This window comes from Anabrus simplex, chromosome 1 (assembly GCF_040414725.1).
Source record: "Anabrus simplex isolate iqAnaSimp1 chromosome 1, ASM4041472v1, whole genome shotgun sequence".
Classification (NCBI taxonomy): Eukaryota; Metazoa; Arthropoda; class Insecta; order Orthoptera; family Tettigoniidae; genus Anabrus; species Anabrus simplex.
Window position 1 is genome coordinate 245,889,947 of NC_090265.1, and position 23,009 is coordinate 245,912,955.

Consider the following 23,009-nt stretch of genomic DNA (forward strand, 5'->3'; position numbering starts at 1 on the left):
CATCGAAAGAATCGTGAACGAGCGCGGCTCAGTGAGACACATGATACACACGGCTCCTTATCGGCTCACTGGACACGCGGAGAGCCGAGCTTCCGCTGCAGCGAGACATACAGTGAGCCATGCTACACTGAAAGAATCGTATGCTATAATGGACTCTCGACCTCAGCTCATTTGAAAATAATACCCATTTGCATTCACTGTCCTCTTCTTACAGGGAGGTTTAAATAATAGATTGATTTGCAGTGTTAAAAAGGTAGTCACAACATAATTCTGAAGTAGCTAGTAAGTAGGTAGGCTATTAGGTTATACTATTTATTAGTTTAATGAATCTTTGTATTATAACTTAGTTGACATTTGTCAATTAAACTCTACTCTAGCCTGTGCTATGACTATGAGTCATGCTCATGACCACTCAAAAGTACCTGTTTTATATTTTGGAAGAACGGCTCAGTATTCTCTCAGTTCATATGTCACATCGTTGCACAAGACTTCAATCATATGTGAACAGACGCAATAACAGTATGTTGAATCAGAAAACCAGCGGGCTACTGTACATCTCGGGTAGCCTATACAAAATATGACGATTTAAAAAAATCCTCAGCTGATAGTAAAATACTTTTTTTTTTTTTAATGACTTAGCGAGTTGTCGTGCGGTTAATATCGCGTGGCTATGCGCTTGCATTCGGGGGATGGTGGGTTCGAATCCCACCGCCGGCAGCCGTTAAGATGGTTTTTCCGTAGTTTCCCCATTTTCACACCAGGAAATGCTGCTACCTTCCTATCCTTTCCCACCCTGCGTCGCTGGAAACCTTCGATGTATTAGAGTAACTAGCATTTTTTCTAAGAAAGGAGTTCATTGTATGAAGACCAGATGGCAGCTGCGAGCACTGAATGCTGTTGCTGCTGTCTTACCAGCACATACTACACAGATGCAGTAGGAGCGGTGACCAATGAGCCGTGAATCGGATCACTGTATCGATTCAGTAACGTGAACGGAATCAAATGAATCGATTCAGTAAAATGAATCAAATGTCCCATCACTAAATCTCAGTTTATTCTTCTCCATTCTATCACTCAGTTTTTCTATGCCTGTCTCTTTTCTGACATAATTTCTTACCCTGTCTTTCTTTGTCTTCCCTACCATACTCCTCTGGAACTTCATCTCACTGTCCTGAATTTTACTTTCATTTCTTGCTGTCAAAGTCCAAGTCTCTGATGAATACGTTAATATAGGGGTCTAGTACATCTTGTTCCTTATCTCTTTAGGCTACATTTCATAGGAACTTTTCTGTTCCACACCAGGTTCCTTACATTCTGGTAGAAAATATTTCCCGCTTGTATCTTTCTGCTGATCTCCTTATCCAACCTTGCATCTTGCATTATTTCACTTTCCAATAATGTGAAGTATTCAACAACCTCAAGGTTTTGTCCCCTGATACTAATGATTCCTTTTCCTTCTTTTTCCTCTTGTCATCACCACTGTTTAGCCCTTTTCCACAGAAATTTTCATACCATATTTCTCAATGTTGTCATTTAAAGCCTCTAGTTGGATTTGCACTTTTGTATTGTTGACTCCCCAGATCACTATGTCATTTGCAAACAACAATATTTTCATATCCCCTCTATATCTTGCCTTTGTTTCCTTTGGAATTTCATCCATAATAAACATAAGTGGAGACAATACATCTTGTCCAGTTTGGTTTCTAAACCAATCTGTTCTCCCCAGTAGAGACTGGACACAACTAGAACATTTCATATACATTGCTTTTACTAGTTCTCTCGATTGCCTTCCACATCCTTTTCTTTCCAGGGTTTCCCACACCTTTTTCTCTATTAACACTATTGTATGCCTTCTCTAGATCAATGATTACCAGATATTTTCTATATTCCCACTGTTTTTACATCAGTAATCTCATGGTAAATATGGGGTCTATCGTTGACCTGCCCTGTCAAAATCTATTTTGCTCTTATTCTAAATTTCTTTCTGCACTTCTTTTCATCCTCCTTTCTATTATTCTCTTCAATATTTTGGCTGCTCATGACTGTAATTCCTTGATAATTGTCAACTTTCTTAAATACTGGTATTATCACACTTTTACACCAATCATCAGGTACTTATTTTTTTTCTCCATATATACTTTAGCAGCCTGTATAACCAGTGTAGACCAGTAGGTCCTGCTGCCTTTGTCATTCCACACATATTTCATCCATCACTGCTGCTTTTCCTGTTTTCATTCATTTAACAGCTATTCCCACCTCTGGGAAGAATTTGAGAAAGGAGACGAGCTGCTCGACTAAGTGGTATGTTGATGATATAGATGTTGATTCCCATAGGGAATCTGAAATATTTGTCCTGAATGAGTAAATTTATAATACCAATATAAATGGTCCGTTATTGGACATTATAAATTTTCCAGCTCACTCATTCTTGGTTGCCAGCGTTTTGCCCTCGTGTGCTAGGGTGGGCTCATCAGTTGGTACCTAGCACACATACCAATACGCTGGCTAGTGCATACCGTGGAGGCCACTGCGTAGGCTAACTGGAGCCACCGGCAGTGCCAATGCACTAAGAGACTTTGTCTCATCAGCAAAAATTGATGCCTGCTTGGCCATCAGATGATATAGATGTTGATTCCCATAGGGAATCTGAAATATTTGTCCTGAATGAGTAAATTTATAATACCATTATAAATGGTCCGTTATTGGACATTATAAATTTTCCAGCTAACTCATTCTTGGTTGCTAGCGTTTCGCCCTCGTGTGCTAGGGTGGGCTCATCAGTTGGTACCTAGCACACATACCAATACGCTGGCTAGTGCATACCGTGGAGGCCACTGCGTAGGCTAACTGGAGCCACCGGCAGTGCCAATGCACTAAGAGACTTTGTCTCATCAGCAAAAATTGATGCCTGCTTGGCCATCAGATGATATAGATGTTGATCCCCATAGGGAATCTGAAATATTTGTCCTGAATGAGTAAATTTATAATACCAATATAAATGGTCCGTTATTGGACATTATAAATTTTCCAGCTAACTCATTCTTGGTTGCCAGCGTTTTGCCCTCGTGTGCTAGGGTGGGCTCATCAGTTGGTACCTAGCACACATACCAATACGCTGGCTAGTGCATACTATGGAGGCCACTGCGTAGGCTAACTGGAGCCACCGGCAGTGCCAATGCACTAAGAGACTTTGTCTCATCAGCAAAAATTGATGCCTGCTTGGTCATCAGATGATATAGATGTTGATTCCCATAGGGAATCTGAAATATTTGTCCTGAATAAGTAAATTTATAATACCAATATAAATGGTCCGTTATTGGACATTATAAGTTTTCCAGCTAACTCATTCTTGGTTGCCAGCGTTTCGCCCTTGCCTATGCAGTGGCCTCCACGGTATACACTAGCCAGCGTATTGGTATGTGTGCTAGGTACCAACTGATGAGCCCACCCTAGCACACGAGGGCGAAACGCTGGCAACCAAGAAAGAGTTAGCTGGAAAATTTATAATGTCCAATAACGGACCATTCATGTTGGTATTATTAAGTGGTATGTTCCGAGCTGTCAGTGGAGTGATGGCATGGGAGTACTCAGTAGACGAATAAGTTTGGATGGTGTCTTTAAAAGTAGGAAAGATCACAATATGAAGATAAAGTTGGAATTCAAGAAGACAAATTGGGGCAAATATTCGTTTATAGGAAGGGTAGTTAGGGATTGGAATAACTTACCAAGGGAGATGTTCAATAAATTTCCAATTTCTTTGCAATCATTTATGACAAGGCTTGGAAAACAGCAGATAGGGAATCTGCCACCTGGGTGACTGCCTTAAATGCAGATCAGTAGTGATTGATTGATTGATTGATAGGAGACAATAAAAAAATTGTTTTTACATTCTCTTGTCGGCGCGTGCTTGAAAATTTAGTGTTAATTTCTTTTCAGCGTTTTACTTATAACATAAGTATTTGGGAAAATATTTTTGTTCAGTATGGAAGACAATGTTTTGGAGTGTCCACCTGAGCTTGCGTGTGTATAATGAAGGTAGAGAAGTGGAACTGCATGTAAAGGAAGCTTACTTTCGGCACATTTTAAATACCAGATTTAATTTAGGGTTTTCTTTTCCTGGCACAGATGAGTGCACTACATGCTTGGAACTAGAGCAATTTATTAAGTTTGAAAAGAATGAAGAGGAAAGATCAACCTTAATGTTAATGAGAACTATGCACAAAAAACAAGCAGAGAATTTTTATCGACATCTGAAGGAAGAAAGGGTAGGACTGCTTTTTAATGTCCTATGATTGCCAAAAGAACCTTGTTTCTCCAAAATTAAATGATCAGTCGGCTTATTGTTTGACACCTCTACTGTTACAATCTGTCTGTTGTAACAGGCACATCTCAAAGCAAACTGCACCCTGACAATGTGTCTGTTTATACGTGGCTGGAGAATGAGTAAGGAAATTAAAACTCGTATTTTCAGTTATTGGGCACTGATATCTGCCCTCAGATAGAAATTTTGGACTCATTGAGAAAGACCTGAAGAAAATGACCACCACAATAAGTCCAAATAAATATCATGAGGTGTTCAAAAGATACGGCACAGTGAAAGTTGTTGGACAAAACTGGGAACCACTGAATTGGAAAGAATAATCACAGGTTTATCTGAAATTTGGTAGTCAACTTCATTTCAAGATTTCACATACATACATACATACATACATACATACATACATTATCATTATAGACTGTTGTGCCTTTCAGTGTTCAGTCTGCAAGCCTTTGTGAATTTGCTAAATGTCGCCACAATCCTTGATTTGCAACTAGTGATGTGGCCTCACGTAGTTCTATACCTCTTATCTTTAAATAGTTAGAAACCGAGTCTAACCATCGTCGTCTTGGTCTACCTCTACTTCTCTTACCCTCCATAGCAGAGTCCATTATTCTCCTAGGTAACCTATCCGCCTCTATTTGCCTCACATTACCCCACCACCGAAGCCGGTTTATGCGTACAGCTTCATCCATCGAGTTCATTCCTAAATTAGCCTTTATCTCCTCATTCCGAGTACCCTCCTGCCATTGTTCCCACCTGTTTGTACCAGCAATCATTCTTGCTACTTTCATGTCAGTTACTTCTAACTTATGAATGAGATATCCTGAGTCCACCCAACTTTTGCTCCCGTAAAGCAAAGTTGGTCTGAAAACAGACCGATGTAAAGATAGTTTCGTCTGGGAGCTGACTTCCTTCTTACAGAATACTGTTGATCCCAACTGCGAGCTCACTGCATTTGCTTTACGACACCTTGATTCAATCTCACTTACTATATTACCATCCTGGGAGAACACACAACCTAAATACTTGAAATTATCGACCTGTTCTATCTTTGTATCACCAATCTGACATTCAATTCTGTTGAATTTCTTACCTACTGACATCAATTTAGTCTTCGAGAGGCTAATTTTCATACCATACTCATTGCACCTATTTTCAAGTTCCAAGATATTAGACTGCAGGCTTTCGGCACAATCTGCCATTAAGACCAAGTGGTCAGCATAGGCCAGACTGCTTACTACATTTCCACCTAACTGAATCCCTCCCTGCCATTTTATACCTTTCAGCATATGATCCATGTAAACTACGAACGGCAAAGGTGAAAGATTACAGCGTTGTCTAACCCCTGTAAGTACCCTGAACCAAGAACTCATTCTACCATCGATTCTCACTGACGCCCAATTGTCAACATAAATGCCTTTGATTGCTTTTAATAATCTACCTTTAATTCCATAGTCCCCCAGTATGGCGAACATCTTTTCCCTCGGTACCCTGTCATATGCTTTCTCTAGATCTACGAAACATAAACACAACTGTCTATTCCTCGTAGCATTTTTCAATTACCTGGTGCATACTGAAAATCTGATCCTGACAGCCTCCCTGTGGTCTGAAACCACACTGGTTTTCATCCAACTTCCTCTTAACGACTGATCGCAACCTCCTTTCCAAGATACCAGTGAATACTTTGCCTGGTATACTAATCAATGAGATACCTCGATAGTTGTTGCAATCCTTCCTGTTCCCTTGCTTATAGATAGGTGCAGTTACTGCTTTTGTCCAATCTGAAGGAACCTTACCAACACTCCATGCTAATCTTACTACTCTATGAAGCTATATCATCCTTGCCTTCCCACTGTACTTCACCATTTCAGGTCTAATTTCATCTATTCCTGCTGCTTTATGACAATGGAGTTTATTTACCATCCTTTCCACTTCCTCCAGCGTAATTTCACCAACATCATTTTCCTCCTCTCCATGAGCTTGGCTGCTCGCAACACCTCCAGGATGATTTCCTTTTACATTACATTTTTCACAGTGTAAAAAAATTGTGCTCAGTTACACGAAAAGAGGCAATTTTGTAGTTAAAAGTGAGGGAGGCTACTATTTGAACACAGGTATTGAGTGCAAGATCACAAAGGCAGGGCAGGCAAGTTTATGAGTCCTTTACCTGTTGACATTGGTGTGAATGTAAGCCCACAGAAACTTAAAGATGTTGACAAATTACTAGGTAAGCGCTTTGGAAAAGAGTGAAAATTAAACGTCTCCCTTAAGTGGCATGTCGAAGCCGTTATAATAACCGTTGTAGTGAAAATGTACAAGCTGTTAATGATTATTAATATGAATGGTTTGAAGACCTGTGTGATGAACTAGAGGTTATTTGCCCAGAACTGAAATGAATCTTAAAATTGTTAACAAATTATAAGTATAACCTTATTTATTTCATGTTTTCATTATATTTCTTTTAAAACAGATGTTTACTTTTGTGTCATCCTGCAACTTTGTTTCAAAATACTGGGATAGTTTGTTTGAAAAGTGGACAATTACATGGATGTTTGTATAAAAAATGGACAAAAGCCAATCTCAGTTTCAAAAATGGACATCATCATATTTGAACGTGTTTTACATTGCCTTAGAATGAAATTCTTAAGTGTCGACCATGGTTTTCTTGTTCATAGGGCTGGCAATATGGCACACAAAAATTTTCACACTTGTATCGGGAGGTTAACGTAGAAAAACAAAAATGTGGCTCTACTGAAAGATTTACAAAATGGCTTTTGTCCATGTTTGATACTAGGCACCTCATGTGTGTCCTTTTTAACCCAATACAGTACTTCCTTATCGAAAGGTCGACATAAACCTGATTCAGTAATGAATAATGAACCTTTCATAGTCAGTTGTTAAAGACTGATGAATGTAGTAGATTGAATAAGTTTTACCTTAAAAACAATAGTAAATTGTTACCTTTATTTGTTATTAAGTACATGCGGTAATAGCAGTTTTAGCAGCTGTGGTTGTAAGGATTGCTTGTAAGGGAGATAGTGAATTAAATATGGTATATGTTTTATTTGCTCTTTCTTACTACAGACTAATAAGTTGTTCTTTTGTTTTTAGCATCTAAATACAGATTTGGCTCAGGAGTGGGAGGATCCCTTGCTCTTGTTGTCTACACTAGATGGCTCTTTTGTTGGAGTGGAACAGAAGACTGGTTTCATTAGGTGGATATTAAAGGATGGTAAGTGATAGAATATAGAATTACGGGATCCAGTTATATATGATGAATTGAAAGTGTATTTTTATGAGATTCTGAAAAATATTAAATATTCAGATTTTGAATGTAATCCATGTATCATCACTCGGATGTTTAAGACCTAAAAATAGTCCAAATAAGCAAGCAAATATGACCTCTAAAGCAACAAAATATGACCTTAAAATTGACAAAATATGACGTAAATGTTACAATGATTAATGATTAATGATTAATCTTAATACGGACATTTAAGAATAAGTTATAAATCGAAACTGCAATTCCTTTGGTACATATTTGTTAATTAAGTTCTTTATTCCTAATTTCATATTAATTTCCTGAATATATGTGTTTACCAGTTATTCACAGTCTATTATCCTTGATTCACTTATCAAACATTTGTGAATACAAGTTCGCTAAGATTATCAGATCACACATTTTAATAGTCAAAACATGTTTGCACTGTGCATTGGTGGTTTGAAATACGAGAAAACTAGAAATCAATATATATTTTTTAAATGTATTGGAATGTTTAAGCCCAGATTTCATTAATATTATTAAAATGCGTTAAAGTTGAAATTGAGCACCATAAAACGAATTAAGTAGATGTCTTTCATTACATTATGGTTGGACAGCAAGGCCTATAGTGCAAACTCGCATACCTTTTTCGTTTTTCTCCATGGGTGGAATTTAAGTGTATGACAAGATTCATTTTCAAAGCATCAGGTGCGAAAGACCTCTAATTATCACTTAACACATTCTTGTAAGAAAAGAAACTTTACCGGTGCATATTTAAATAATGTTAAATCACTGCCATCGAGTATGCATTCATCTTGAAGGGTACTCGTACCATCTCCTCTAAGAACATTTATCTTGCACACACAGTGAAAACAGTCATTTCAATTTAGCACATTTTGAAGTTTCCGTTTTACACTGTCGACAACTATTCCATGTGATTGTTGTACTGAATGTTCAACATTTCTGACAATTTCAATACTTGCATGAATTTCTAAGCTAGCAGCTTCTGTCGAGTAATTCCACTCAATGTAATTCCAAAGTTTGACTTAATGTATGCCAAACTTTCTCATAGACTGTTGGAAAACAATTCCTGTGCAATCTTGATAGAAGAGGCATCATCTTTGTTGAAGCCTTTAACAATGTTTTTGAAAGTGGAGTAGTTTTTGCAGTAATACACGACAGCATCGAGCCACGTCTCCCACCTAGTAAGAACTTGCTGTGGAGGGAGTGGTGTCAAAGGAGCTAACTGCTTCAATGTCGCAACCCACAGTGGTGCTTTAAAAAAATTTTTAATGTTAGATATTAATTTATCGAATTCAGGAAAATTTCTACGAATTTCGTCTGCCATCCTATGCAAAGCCTGTGCAATGCAAGTGAGGTGAGTCATTCTTAGATAAAACATCTTGAGGCCTTCAGCTATTTTTACCATGTACGGAGTAGCATCAGCAACAATGAGAAGAACGTTTTCCCACTTAATTTCATCCTTCCACAAAATTTTTTGTGCATTATCAAAAAGAATTGCAGTTGTTGAATGATTTGCTCTCCCTAAAATTTCTGAGGTTACTTGAAATATATCCCCAGGACGATCAGCGCGGAGTGTTCCAATAATTACATTCCCTATATATCTACCTGCAGTGTCCGTCGTCTCATCAATATATATTCAAATCATATTATCTGCTAACTACAATCTAGTTGATATATTAGTCTCTTGCTACGTTTATGTTGTGTATTATCAAATACACTGGCACCCGATTGTCCAATGTAACTGACGGTTCGCTCTCCGTGAGATTGAACTGAAGAATATGCCATATTCCATCACTGGAGCCAAGGTACTGTTTGGTTACATACTCTTCCACTTCATTAGTCGGCAGCCCTGAAGATGGTTTTCCGTGGTTTCCCATTTTCACACTAGGCAAATGCTGGGGCTGTACCTTAATTAAGGCCACGGCCGCTTCCTTCCCAGTCCTAGCCCTTTCCAGTCCCATCGTCGCCATGAGACATATATGTCGGTGGGATGTAAAGCCAATAGAAAGAAAAGAAAAAAGATCTTTACCATTGACAGTAACAAATCCATTGCTGTCAATGTATGTGGCCTCTGATGAAGGTTTGGGGAAGAAATGAAGTGTTCCATCCCAAGATAGAAGATTGCTACCACGATGGGGGCCACGTGGTCTGTGGATTGTGTTTGCGATGACGGCTTCATTAAGTTCACCTCCAGCTTCCTCTATATGTGAGATATCTGCTCCGGTGAACTTGTGGATGTCAGCAGCTTGAACTGAAATCAGTTCTTGTTTGTAATTCGAAAATAAATATGTTCGTGTGGTAAACCTTACTTTTGAAATCAAATGGCGTAAATTATATATGGTGGTTCACCAAAGAGCCGGCCCCGTAGTGTAGGGGTAGCATGTGTGCCTCTTACCCGGAGGCCCCGGGCTTGATTCCTGGCCAGGTCAGGGATTTTTACCTGGATCTGAGGGCTGGTTCGAGGTCCTCTCAGCCATGTGATTAGAATTGAGGAGCTAACTGACAGTTAGATAGCGGCCCCGGTCTATAAAGCCAATAATAATGGCTGAGAGGATTCGTCATGCTGACACACGACATCTCGTAATGTGCAGGACTTCAGACTGAGCAGCTGTCACTTGGTAGGCCAAGGCCCTTCAGGGATGTAGTGCCATGGGGTTATTTATTTAGTAGGTTCACCAAAGAAAGACCCTAAACAAAGATCATGAAGTTCCAGTAGTTTACAGTGAAACACCCTAGCACATACATCAGGTTGATTTTTGGATTCAGGTCTCTTGCACATCCTTATTTTAGACCATTGTGCATTAGTTACAATGGTTAAAAAATAAATCGGATCACCCAGTTGGTGTACCTTTGTCCACCAGTAAAAATGCTTGGTACTGACTGTAGTGAAGTCTTCAAGTTGGGTTTCCACAGGGCAATTTGGACAGTGAAATAGATGCTCAAGATCTTGAATTGCACCACAGTCACAATCAGCATTCTGTGTATAACCCCAACATTTTGAGTGTAGCTTGGTTCTAGGCATTCCAGTTCTTATCCTATTAAGTGTTTTCTAAGCAGGTCAAGATTATAAAATTTGTGCTGATGTTCTTTCTGGTGGCCAAATCCAGTCTGCCAGTGTTGACTCCTAAGAACGCTTGGTGTGGCTGGAGCTGCCCTGGTGTTATTAATGAAACTCCTCCGTAACCTGAGACGCTGTTGTACTATTTCATGCCCATAGAGAGGATGACAGTTGTCTGCCTCTTGTATGAGATTCTCAGTTGCACCTGTTACTTGCTGTCAGATTAAAGGTGGAGATGTCAAAAGTGTGGTATAGCTTTTTAACCTTTGTTGGTTTGAGGCAGCCAGAAATTGCATAACACATATCGTTCAAAGTAATATCAATTTTTTTGGAATGTATAGAGTTACTGGACATCCATATTTTATCTGGAGAATTTGTATATAAAGGGCTTGTTCATATCATACTTTAAAAAAATGACAAAATGCCCGTATTTTCTTGTTTGTATTTATCAGGAGACAGAAAAGAAGTGAAAAGATTACTTACCGGTAGTTCCAATTCCAGTTACCAGATGGCATCACTATATGCACTTTAAAGTCAGTCACAATGTTGTTTTTAACACCAGAGTTCGTAATTCTTTAATTTCTTTCTTCCTTGGTAAAGATTTAGATATATTCTGTAAAATAGTATTCTAACAACTTCGCAGTGTATTCACTATGCTCCTTGCCTTCACTGCACGCGCATGTGCTTACAGCATAGATGAAGTTTCTTTTTGTTTGTGGTTATGAAATTATACCCACCGGCAAGAAAAGCTAAACACTACGTATTTCAGACAGAATGTAATGTCAGTCTGTTTGAAAAGTTGTATAAACTAAATGTTACGACATTACAACAATATGGCAGTGTATCATAAGTTAATTAGCCCATTTGAGAAGTTTCAGTGCAATAATTTATGAACATTATTTATCATGACAACCACAGCACCAATATTGCCGTTTCCTGCCCTCGGATAAGAAAAACCACAAACAGCTATCTTAAGGATTATTGCTATGAATTCTCATGCCGCATATTTTTGTGGACATTACGGTTTGTCTACAACAGTTAGTCTCGCTTCTAAGTCAGGTCGTAATGGCTTTTTCACCTGAAAACCCAGCAAGGGCCATGGCATTAGTGGAGGATGGGCGCAGTGTACGTTGTGTAACAGATTTTACAGGCATATCTAGTTCTAACGTGTACAGAACTGTTAAAAGGTACAGAGAGAACAATTTATACACCAGGAAGCCCGGTTCTGGTTTAAGAGAAGCACCACTGAGTGCGATGACTGCTTTCTTGTAATTTAAGTTCTTCGTAATCGTCACACTAAAACTGTAGAGTAAAATATTGTTAGCAGCAAGTACAGGGCACGAATATCAGTGAAAGGACAGTACGGAGGAGGTTGTATGAAGCGATTTTGAAGTCCAAGAGGCCCGCCACAGGATCTCTGTTTACACGTGAGCACTATGCCTCTGGGGTGTAATTCGCCAATGTCCATCGAAACTGCACTGTGGAGCAGTGGAGCTCAGTGCTGTTTTCGGGTGAATCCAGATTCTGTTTGAGGGCGCTGGAAGGAAGGGGTAGAGTACAGAGAAGGTCTGGGGAACGTTATTCAACCTGTACTTTCTCTGCAAGGACACCATTCATTTGAGGCTTTCTGTGATGGTCTGGGCAGGGATTGTCACTGTTGCACACAGAGTTTGTGTTCAAGAATGGAAGTCTGGCACCCACCGATACATCGGAGATTTTAGTGGATCGTGTCATCGGCGAGAACTTTATCCTGATGCATGACTGCTCACCCACACGTTGCCGTTCGTGTACATCAGTATCTGGATGAAGTTTGAATTGAGCATATGGTGTGGCCTCCTCCTAGTCCCGACCTAAACCTATAGAGCAGACCTGGGATATGCTTGGGAGGCGTGCTAGGAGTCGTTCCCCCGACACACTTGCTCAACTTTGGGCTGCGCTCCAGGCAGATTGGTAATACCCGTTACTGAGGCAATGGAAATGTTTTAAAAATGTGTGGACAAATGGACTGTATACGAAACGGTGCAGAGCTTCAGGTTTCGAAATTTGTGTTGGTGGACTGTTGTGATTGTCACGATAAATAATGTTTGTCAATTTTAGAGATGAAACTTTTCAAATGGGCTGTTTAATTTAAAATAAATTGCCATATTGTTGCAATGTCATAATATTGATTTTTACAAGGTTTCAAATGGGCTAACGTTACATTTTGTCTGAAATATGTAGTGTTTCACTTTTTTTGCTGGTGAGTGTAGTATAACAAGTTCTTATTAAAATGTTGAAGAAGAAATGTGTCTTCTCCACTAAGTTATGAAAGGAATATCTATTTCTAAAGAGAACTAGAAATAACGAAATTGGGAATGAAGATGGGGTTATGTGCACTGTTTGTACAGGGTCTTTATTTATGTTTGGCAGGGACTTTCTCGCTCGACCTTAGCCGCCAGTGACGGTTCAGTTGCCGGCTACCGCGCATGCATATGTACGGCAGAATACGGTGCTCAAAATCATTATCATGCATTTTACTCACCATGTTTGCAGTTTATGCTAAAAAATCATTATCATGCATTTTACTCACAATTTTTACAGTTTATGCTGAAAATGTTCCCCATGCGCTGCCAAAATAATCGGCTTCTCCTAATGAAGTTTTTGGTTACTCTACCAAGTTCTTCAGCACTGATGGATGCAATTGCAACTCGTATATTGTTTCTAAATTCATCCAGTGTGTGAGGGTTGTTCCAATAAACTAAATTTTTTAACATTCACAACAAATAAAAATCGCATGCCGTTAAATCTGGGCTACAAGGGGGACGACAGATTTTTTAAGGAGATAACAACCTTTATGTTTATTTTTATTGTTTACTGAACCTGTACGTTTGAATCTCTTGGCCAGTTGTTTTATTGTCCGATTGATAGGAATGGGTCTCCCTGGAAATTTCGCTCGAAACTTTTGTCTTGTCCTAATGCACTATTTTCTGCACTTACTGTAAGTATTGTGCAGATATACACGTTCACGTAACAAATATTTCACATACATTACAGCACTATACACAATCACAGTAAAACACTATACAATACGACATACAGTACGCAGTAGCTTCATTGAACACCCTACTATCTCGGAGCTCAGCTCTCAGCAACTGCAGAAGTGCTTGAGACCGCGTGCGCCAGCGGCCGGTAGCGGCCTGTAATCGCTGGCGAAGTTTGAGCGATAAGGTCCCTGCCAAGCATAAATAATGACCCTGTAATTCACTGTTTTTAATTGCATTTGGTGGCCTTGGGGATATAAGTAAGCACATGGAAACTCAGAAGCATTGCAAAGCTTCTAGTGTAAGCAAGGTAATGGATACATTTGTTAAGAATAAAGTTGCAAAGTCTGAAGATTTATAGTGTGCTGCTCGAGAGGCAACTTTTGTTGCATGGTTTGAGCATCAATTCCTGTGATAGTGAGTAAAAATTGCTAAATCAGTTTTATGATAAAAAGTTTACTTGTGGAAAAACAAAAAGTGATGCAATAGTAGTTAATAGTTTGTAAACAAGAATGTTGAAACTAAACTTCTAGCTGCTAATTTGGTTACTATAACCATAGACGCTTCCAATAGGTTAGATTTGAAATTAGTTCCTATACTGGCAAGATTAGACAAACCAGAAAAGATATGTGGACATTTCATGAAAGTATGCTGTGAAGAAGAATCTTCTCTCAGTAACATTATAACCCTTTATAAGGCGGTAGGAATTATTTTCCCACCTCGGTTTTTTGTCATTTCTGGGCGATGGGAGTTTATTTCCCATGTATTGATGTGTGCTGCACTCTTGGGAAGATCTGTGGAACTATTCTGATCTCCTTGGAATCTTTAGCTTCTTTGGAAAACATCTGAATAGTGATATTGTGCCAGCGCAACTCCTGTTTTGAACAAGATTTATGAAGTGAAAATAGGGCGAGAAATCAACATTTTATAAGTCTGTATACTATTTACATGAATTTTCTTTGTTTATTGTGCATTTTTCTCATTTGTTCTGAGATTATTTACTTCCTTTTACCAATTGAAAAGTTCTGAGATATAAATTTCTTTCACAGTATATGTGGGAATATGCTTCCCTTAGCCCACATAGGTGTCCGAAATATTTCTGCTAAATAAAAGTGAACTAACTGAACTGAAATTGTGTCCCTAGGTGGGCTATGGGAAGTATATTTCCACTTCTGAATGGCAGACAGCAGGTGGTGGAAAGTAAATTCCCATCTTATTACTGACCTCCTGAGCACTGGATTGTCTTTTTTTCTGTTAAATTGTATTATTTAGCACTTATAGATCCTGCAAATAAAGTTAGTTAGAAAAGAAAGTGTTTTATTGAGTACTTATAAAGGGATAAGTTAATTTAAGAAGAGTTAATATCTAATCTCCAATAGAACATAAGTCTGGATGTATAACAAAATATTCTTAAATTATTGCATTTCCTGTAACCTACAGTCATATGTGATATTTTTTTTTTGAAGTTGTGATAATTATCCATAATAAGTTGGATACTAACTGTCCTTTATGTTGAGTTAAAAAGTGTTGAATTCACATATTTACCTCATTTGTATGCTTATTAGTTTGAGTACTTTGTTCATTAAATGTTATTTTATTCAATTTTGCAATTGCCGCTGTGAGTGTATGTTTATCATTACAGCTAAAGATGTGAGGCACTATATTTTCGTATTAATTTTAAATGACGAATGTTATGTTCTCTAAAGATACATGACTTAGTGGAGTGTAATGAAAATATCTAACAAGATTAACTCAAAAAGCTCTCAGCTAACTGTGCCCTTCAATACATAACGCATTGAATCTGGCGGTAGGACTATCCTCAGGGTGACGTCACACGCACCAGCCAATGGCAGCATATCTCCCCGGAATGGCATAGTTACATTGCATTTGACCACTTTTTGTATATCTGTCTGATAGCAGATCATGTACAGTTTTCTCACCAAATTGTAACAAGTGCTATTGTGATTATTAACGTTTAGACACAGTTCTGTGCACGTGAATTTTGAACCAACAATGCTCTGTGTAAACCACTGCAACTAGTCTATGGAGGTGTGAAAGTTAATACTGAACAAACTCAGATAAATAAGATGTACAATATTATAGGGAAGGATCCACCTTTCAATACTCCATAGTAAGTTGAACTAAAAAGTAGTTACAACTTGTTTATTGGGACCGGTTTCAACACATTTCAAGTGTCATCATCAGCCAATTAGCGAAGATCTTAAAACAACTAATACATTGAACACAGGCAAAAAATTAACATTGTATCATATCGTAGCAATTCAGTTAATGTTCAAAACACAATAATCACAGTCAAGAGAGTAAACAGAACATCACTATCTTGCGCCGAAAACAAATATAGTTTAAGTTCATAAGCAGGTCAAGTATGCACTTATGTAAAGTCGTTGCTAGGCAGGTCTTGTAGGCATTTGTTTCTCCGGCCGAAGAGTAAAAGGTGACGTGAATGAAGTCTTAGGAAAACAGTGTAGGGTTTAATTTTGTCAAATTCAAAGTGGATATATAGGTTTTAAAATAATTTAAAATGTTAAAAAAGAATAAAGCCAAATAAAAATATATTAAAAAATAGGAAGAAATAATGAATGAAATACGAGGTTCAACTCGAAACAACTTGCCGTAGTAATTGATAAAGAAATGATAAATAGAGAAAGGGGCTGGGGAACGTTTATTAGAGGATGGTGATGGTGGTGGTGGTGATGGTTATTGTTATTAGAGGAAATACAATTGGGCAAAATCCTTTATATAACACTAATTCGAGGAAAAAAGAGGAAGAGAACCGACACTTCGAAAATGAAGATATCGGTTAAAGGAAGACAAGGGCCACGAAGGGCGTGAAAATGAAAGACTCCCTAGCCCTCGGAAACCTAATAGCGTCGGGGTCGGAAAGGAACAAGAGTTGACCAAGGGAGGTCGGACAGGATAGATGAAAGTGAGGAGCCTGGCACAAGTAAGTGGAAGCAATGCCAGGACTCAGCTAAGGGCCCCGTGGTCGCCAACCCACGCTTCGAAGTTCAGAGCCCCTGGGGGATGGAGGGTGGGAAGGAAAGAAAAATGGAAGGGATCCGATACTTCGAAAAATGAAGATATCAGCCAAAGGAAGACAAGGACCATGAAGGGCGTGAAAATGAAAGACTCCCTAGCCCTCAGAAACCTAAAAGCATCGGGGTCGGAAAGGAACAAGAGTTGACCAAGGGAGGTCGGACAGGATAGATGAAAGTGAGGAGCCTGGCACAAGTAAGTGGAAGCAATGCCAGGACTCGGCTAAGGGCCCCGTGGTCGCCAACCCACGCTCCGAAGTTCAGAGCCCCTTGGGGGGAGGGGGGGAGAACTAAGGAGGATCAAGGGGGGTGTTGCGGAAGGGGGAAGTGGCATGAGAGGGTATTGTGTAAATTGTGAAAGATTGATTCCTTATTTGTTGACTTCAGGTTATTTAAAATGGAGATGAGAAAATCGAAAAGGGCATTGGGTTTCTCAGAAATATCATTCAGATTAAGATTTGGATTGAAAAACTGGTCAAGGTGTATAAAACAGTTTTCGGTGATGTCTATCACCATAATTTAGAACTGTACATATCTTAAATAGTGTAATATTTTAAATTTAATTATTATAATTATTATAAAATCTTCCTGCAACAACTGCAGGTTGCCCAAGGACAAAGAGTACCGTAACAGCAATAAGATATCCGGTAGATACATAAGATAATGAGATCTTACGAGGTTAAGGGTAGGCAAAAGAGTGAGACACGTGAAACATTTATTTGAGGACTGCAAGCATGCTTCTTGAAAATCATGATGGATTTCTTGATTGTGGTAATGGAGATGTTATAGATGAAATCTCTATTCAGCCCAAAGTTATTGCAGAAGTTGACAAAAAATTTAGGTGTGGTTCCTCGAGCACCTAACATCAAATGTAAATACATATAATTAACCCCAAACCTACAATTGTGAACTGTTGAACTATCAATACAGAAATGAAATTGATAATGTATGACAATCGTTCTTCTTCGATACATGCATACATGTCGGTTATCCGCGTGTCCAAATGTCATTCAAATTGACCAAAGTAGCATCTTATGTAATGCAGCTAGTAAAGCTCTTCTGCTGTTATTGTCATGGCATCCAATGTGCTAGCTGGGTGCACCACGCAGAGAGATCAATGGACATTGGAAAGGCTTGTATTGTTGTTTGAGTCATCAGTCCATAGACTGGTTTGATGCAGCCTTCCATGGCACCCTATCCTGTGCTAACCTTTTCATTTCTACATAACTGTTGCATCCTACATCTGCTCTAATCTGCTTGTCATATTCATACCTTGGTCTACCCCTACCATTTTTACCACCTACACTTCCTTCAAAAACCAACTGAACAAGTCCTGGGTGTCTTAAGATATGTCGTATCATTCTATCTCTTCTTCACGTCAAATTTAGCCAAATCGATCTCCTCTCACCAATTCGATTCAGTATCTCTTCATTCGTGATTCGATCTATCCATCTCACCTTCAGCATTCTTCTGTAACACCACATTTCAAAAGCTTCTATTCTCTTTCTTTCTGAGCTAGTTATCGTCCATGTTTCACATCCATACAATGCCACGCTCCACACAAAAGTCTTCAGAAACATCTTTCTAATTCCGATATCAATGTTTGAAGTGAGCAAATTTCTTTTCTTAAGAAAGCTCTTCCTTGCTTGTGTTAGTCTGCATTTTATGTCCTCCTTACTTCTGCCATCGTTAGTTATTTTACTACCCAGTAATAATATTCATCTACTTCCTTTAAGACTTAATATTTCCTACATCACCTGCCTTCATTCGACTGCACTCCATTACTTTTGTTTTGGACTTATTTATTTTCATCTTGTACTCCTTACCCAAGACTTCATCCATACCATTCAGCAACTTCTCGAGATCTTCTGCAGTCTCAGATAAAATAACAATATCATCGGCAAATCTCAAGGTTTTGATTTCCTCTCCTTGGACTGTGATTCCCTTTCCAAATTTCGCTTTGATTTCCTTTACTGCCTGTTCTATGTAAACATTGAAAAGGACCGAGCTCGATAGCTGCAGTCGCTTAAGTGCGGCCAGTATCCAGTATTCGGGAGATAGTAGGTTCGAACCCCACTGTCGGCAGCCCTGAAGATGGTTTTCCGTGGTTTCCCATTTTCACACCAGGCAAATGCTGGGGCTGTACCTTAATTAAGGCCACGGCCGCTTCCTTCCACTTCCTAGCCCTTCCCTGTCCCATCGTCGCCATAAGACCTATCTGAGTCGGTGCGACGTAAAGCAACTAGCAAAAAAAAAAAAAAAAAAAAAAACATTGAAAAGGAGAGGGCACAAACTGCAGCCTTGCCTCACTCCTTTCTGGATTGCTGCTGCTTTTTCAAAGCCCTCGATTCTTATCACTGCAGACTGATTTTTATACAGATTGTAGATAATTCTTCGTTCTCGGTATCTGATCCCTATTGTGCCCTGACAGCAGTCCCTGTGACCATTTTGTATATTTTAATTCTATATCTCAGTGTTGGGTTCAGCCGCGGCGAAGCAATGCAGTCGGAGATCCATGAAGGCTCCACTCAAGGGACGTGCAAGTCCGACGAGTTGGGACACAGGTTAAATAAGTGGACTGCTATCATCGTGGTTTTTAACGTGGAATGTAATCATCATTTCTGCCTAAATTACGTGAATATTCCGCAATAGGGTATTAAGAGATCGAAGATATTGGCATATTCGACGAGACACATTGACCAACATTTTATCTTATCCTAAATTAAATAACTATCCTAGTGTTCCTACGCTACTTTAAATGATAACTCCGTAAAAAGTTTTATTTTATGGAAGGATTTCCCGTTTAATGATTTAAAATAACTTCAGATGTATCAATTACATTAAGAACAAATTTTCGGCAACACAAACGGATATAAAGGGAAAATATTATGTTAAATTGAAAATAAATACCTAACTTCAAGCTCTTGTTACAAATAAATACAACATCATCAATCGAAACAAAAGAGACAAAGTGTCCCTCTGCTGAAGGCTTACATGGAAAGATCAGTTATCAATCTCGCATTTTTCAAAAATAAATCACTGGGAATTATAGAATCGTCCACTTCAGAGTGTTATTTCCTACCCGAATATCTCATAATATTCCGTCATTTCTCCTTTAAAAATCATCGCACTATATGTCAGTATCTGTCTATCTAGCAACTTGAAAATTACCGTTATTCTAACCATATAAAATCACCATAAATGCAACAGAAATGCTTGAAAGACACAGGATCATAACATAATGTAACATCCATCAAAATCATGTATTTAAAAGACAGACTCGATCCTCACGTACATTCATCGGTGACCACACCTAGATAAAAACATCAAGAAACATTGCAACATCTACAATAACCTTGTCTAACTACGTTGATTCTGCGCCTCCGGATACCACTGCGACGTTTGACCTGGAATACTACATTAGCACTAGGCGTCAACTCAAATGATCTACAAAATCCAACTAGCAAAGAAATGGTTTACTTACCATAGAAGATCATATTTCCTTCTACGACACAGCCTTAATATTATTACGTTACCGATTATCTTGCGAAGATCCTAAACATCCCTTTAAAATCGTGCGCTCTGGTCAATCTTGTATTTAAATAGGATAAATGTGACGACCAACTACTAGTGTTCGTGAGTGCAACATCCTATAACATTGTTCTAAAATACGGCCTCGTACCTAAATAAATTATTCATCACGACAACATCAAAATTCACGCATGACCAACATAGTTCCCACCGTCAATACCATCATCAGGACCTTCACATAACATCATCATAAAATTCGCAATCCTAATGACACGTCTATAATCATCATATCACTCTATCCACGTAAATATTTTCAAAGATCCTACCGTAACTAACACCTTATTACATCGCACAACTCGTCATGCACAGCGAATTCACAATACTAAAGAACAATCTATTCAGGCAATTACGTAAAATTACTAAATACGTTGCCGCATTAATTCCATATCACCACAATAGTATCACACTTCTATAATCAAAACACTGTATTTCCACACAAGCACATAACATTTTGAAGACCACAGAATCGCACGTCGCAAAATACCGAGCTCCTCCGAGGTATTCTGAGCTACAGGTTAAAATTAACGTTCATTACCATAACACCATTACGGTACCAATAACATCCATGTCGAAGAAACTTTCGTAAAATCTTGCTAGCAAACATTAAAGAAATCTTACACAGCTATCGCATATTATCACAACGTAGTCTGGCTCACCACACTAGACGTAACGATCATAAATATTACAACGCAATGTTCAACAAATAACGGTCGCTTTCAAGTTAAAATTGTTCATGTCAAAATTGACAACAAAATAAATACTACTCTACAACTACAATAAGCAATTACGTGGCGGAATATGTATAAGATATTCAAGTACTCATCCTGGGTTGTTGCTCCACGACGGTGTCACCTTCCGAGTTCAGCTCTCACTCAATAACATCATCAAGTATTGTCCATCACATTTCAGATCAGATCCTTTGAGGTCCCTCTATTTTAGTTGTTCATGTTAATACGTGCACACATTGTATCTGAATAAATAACTGCTGACGGTTCCATGTTACCTGAAACTCAAAGATATCAATTAGAACAAGGTCATACACCTTAATACAATTTTAACAGTTCAAGCGATACACTTGCCTTTTCATTCAATAACAAGATATCTTGTTTTACAATATTGTATGTTTATAATATGCCAATATCTCTTTAGTAACTCCTTTCAATACAATCCTTTTCCCTATGAATTCTCGCTTCCGATCTTTCTGAGGTGCAGATTTAGAGTGTCAACTTCTTCAGAGACAAAACAGATTCTACTACAACATAATAATTGCAGACGGTTTGCTTTTCAGAATTCTTCTCAGCTTCTAGCTCCCATATGTTTCTGACAATTGGAAACATTTGACACATAATGTAAGACGATCTCGTACAAATCAGCTGTATTAGTAAAGGAACTTATTTAATAATTGCCGCCTCATATTTAGGTTAGTAATCGACAGTTTCTTTATTTCATCTCGATCGTTGGATCGTGCGAGACTAGATGTACAAGGTATGGCCCTCTCATATAAATTTATTGTTTACATATTTCATGGCCCTCAGTAACATTCTGTCGCAGATATACTGCCGTTCATGCATTTCGGAAACTTTACTTGAAGAATACGTATTATTCATATAATCCTGCCCTATGTTTCACAATATTAACTATCTACCAACATTTCCCAGATACCACGGGGTTTAGAGCTGGTTATCAATCTGCTGATATCTTCAATTCGGCGATGCCGTTCACGTAATTAGACAAATCGACTGCCTTCTAATTCATCTGGAGGTGTGATAACCGGATATGAGATTTCATTGACATTATTTCTCGACATAAACTTCCAATGTGTTCACCAATCTCATCCTGACATACATTGGAAGGTTATATTCCTCCTCTACTCAAAAATGAAATTTCGTATGAAAGGAGAAATTTCATGTTCATACCAGATCTTATCATAATTCTCTTCTTCAATGAAATCTTCTTTTATTACGTCTGAAATGAACGAAAAATAACTCTGGTCTTGAGATACTGTTATACCATATCCTGTCTTCCAATCCTGTCTGGACTTCATCATTCGTCACCTGATCCGTCGGTCAGCGAATAAACATCCCAAGCATCTCCGTTCCTTTCGTATTCCACGATGATATTGACTTCCTCCTCTTCAACGATCGGAAAACAGTACTGCTTAAGACTTGAAGCATTGAAAATAGCAATGTTGTTGGACTCCAAACTCTGTATTTTATAGGCGTTATTACCCAGTACTTCAATAACCTTGAACGGCCCGATATACAAATGTGCAAACTTGGAATAGAATTTTTCCGTAGGACAAGACACGGCTGGTTTTCTTACAAGCATTGCTATACCTTTTCAGCAGATTCTCAATTATCCCTTGCTGTTCAGAATTTCCTCCTATTCCACTGTCGATTGTCTGTCCACATACAGCGTCTTCTGTGTCGTATCTTTCCATTATCTTCTCGGCAACATGTGCAGCTTCATTTATTGAAATGTTCATGGTTTTCTGTAGCTCGCTCGTTTCCTTGTTTTCTATTCTAGCTGTAATGTCCAGTCCTCTTTCACCGTCACATCTGATCCTTATTTCTTCTTTCTTTAAATCAATTACTATGTTGTTTTCCCTGATAAAATCTGATCCAATAATCAAGTTATATTGGATTTTGTCCATGACTACAAATGGATGTTCCATTAA

At 38.5% G+C, this 23,009-nt stretch overlaps 1 protein-coding gene across 1 annotated transcript in view; it reads left to right on the forward strand.

Moving 5' to 3' along the window:
* Positions 1-23,009, forward strand: part of LOC136886360 (serine/threonine-protein kinase/endoribonuclease IRE1) — a 387,729-nt gene that overhangs the window by 17,053 nt on the left and 347,667 nt on the right. The window contains exon 2 of the mRNA XM_068231041.1: positions 7,433-7,553. Coding sequence (XP_068087142.1) covers positions 7,433-7,553 — 121 coding nt within the window. The remainder of the gene's footprint in view (positions 1-7,432; positions 7,554-23,009) is intronic.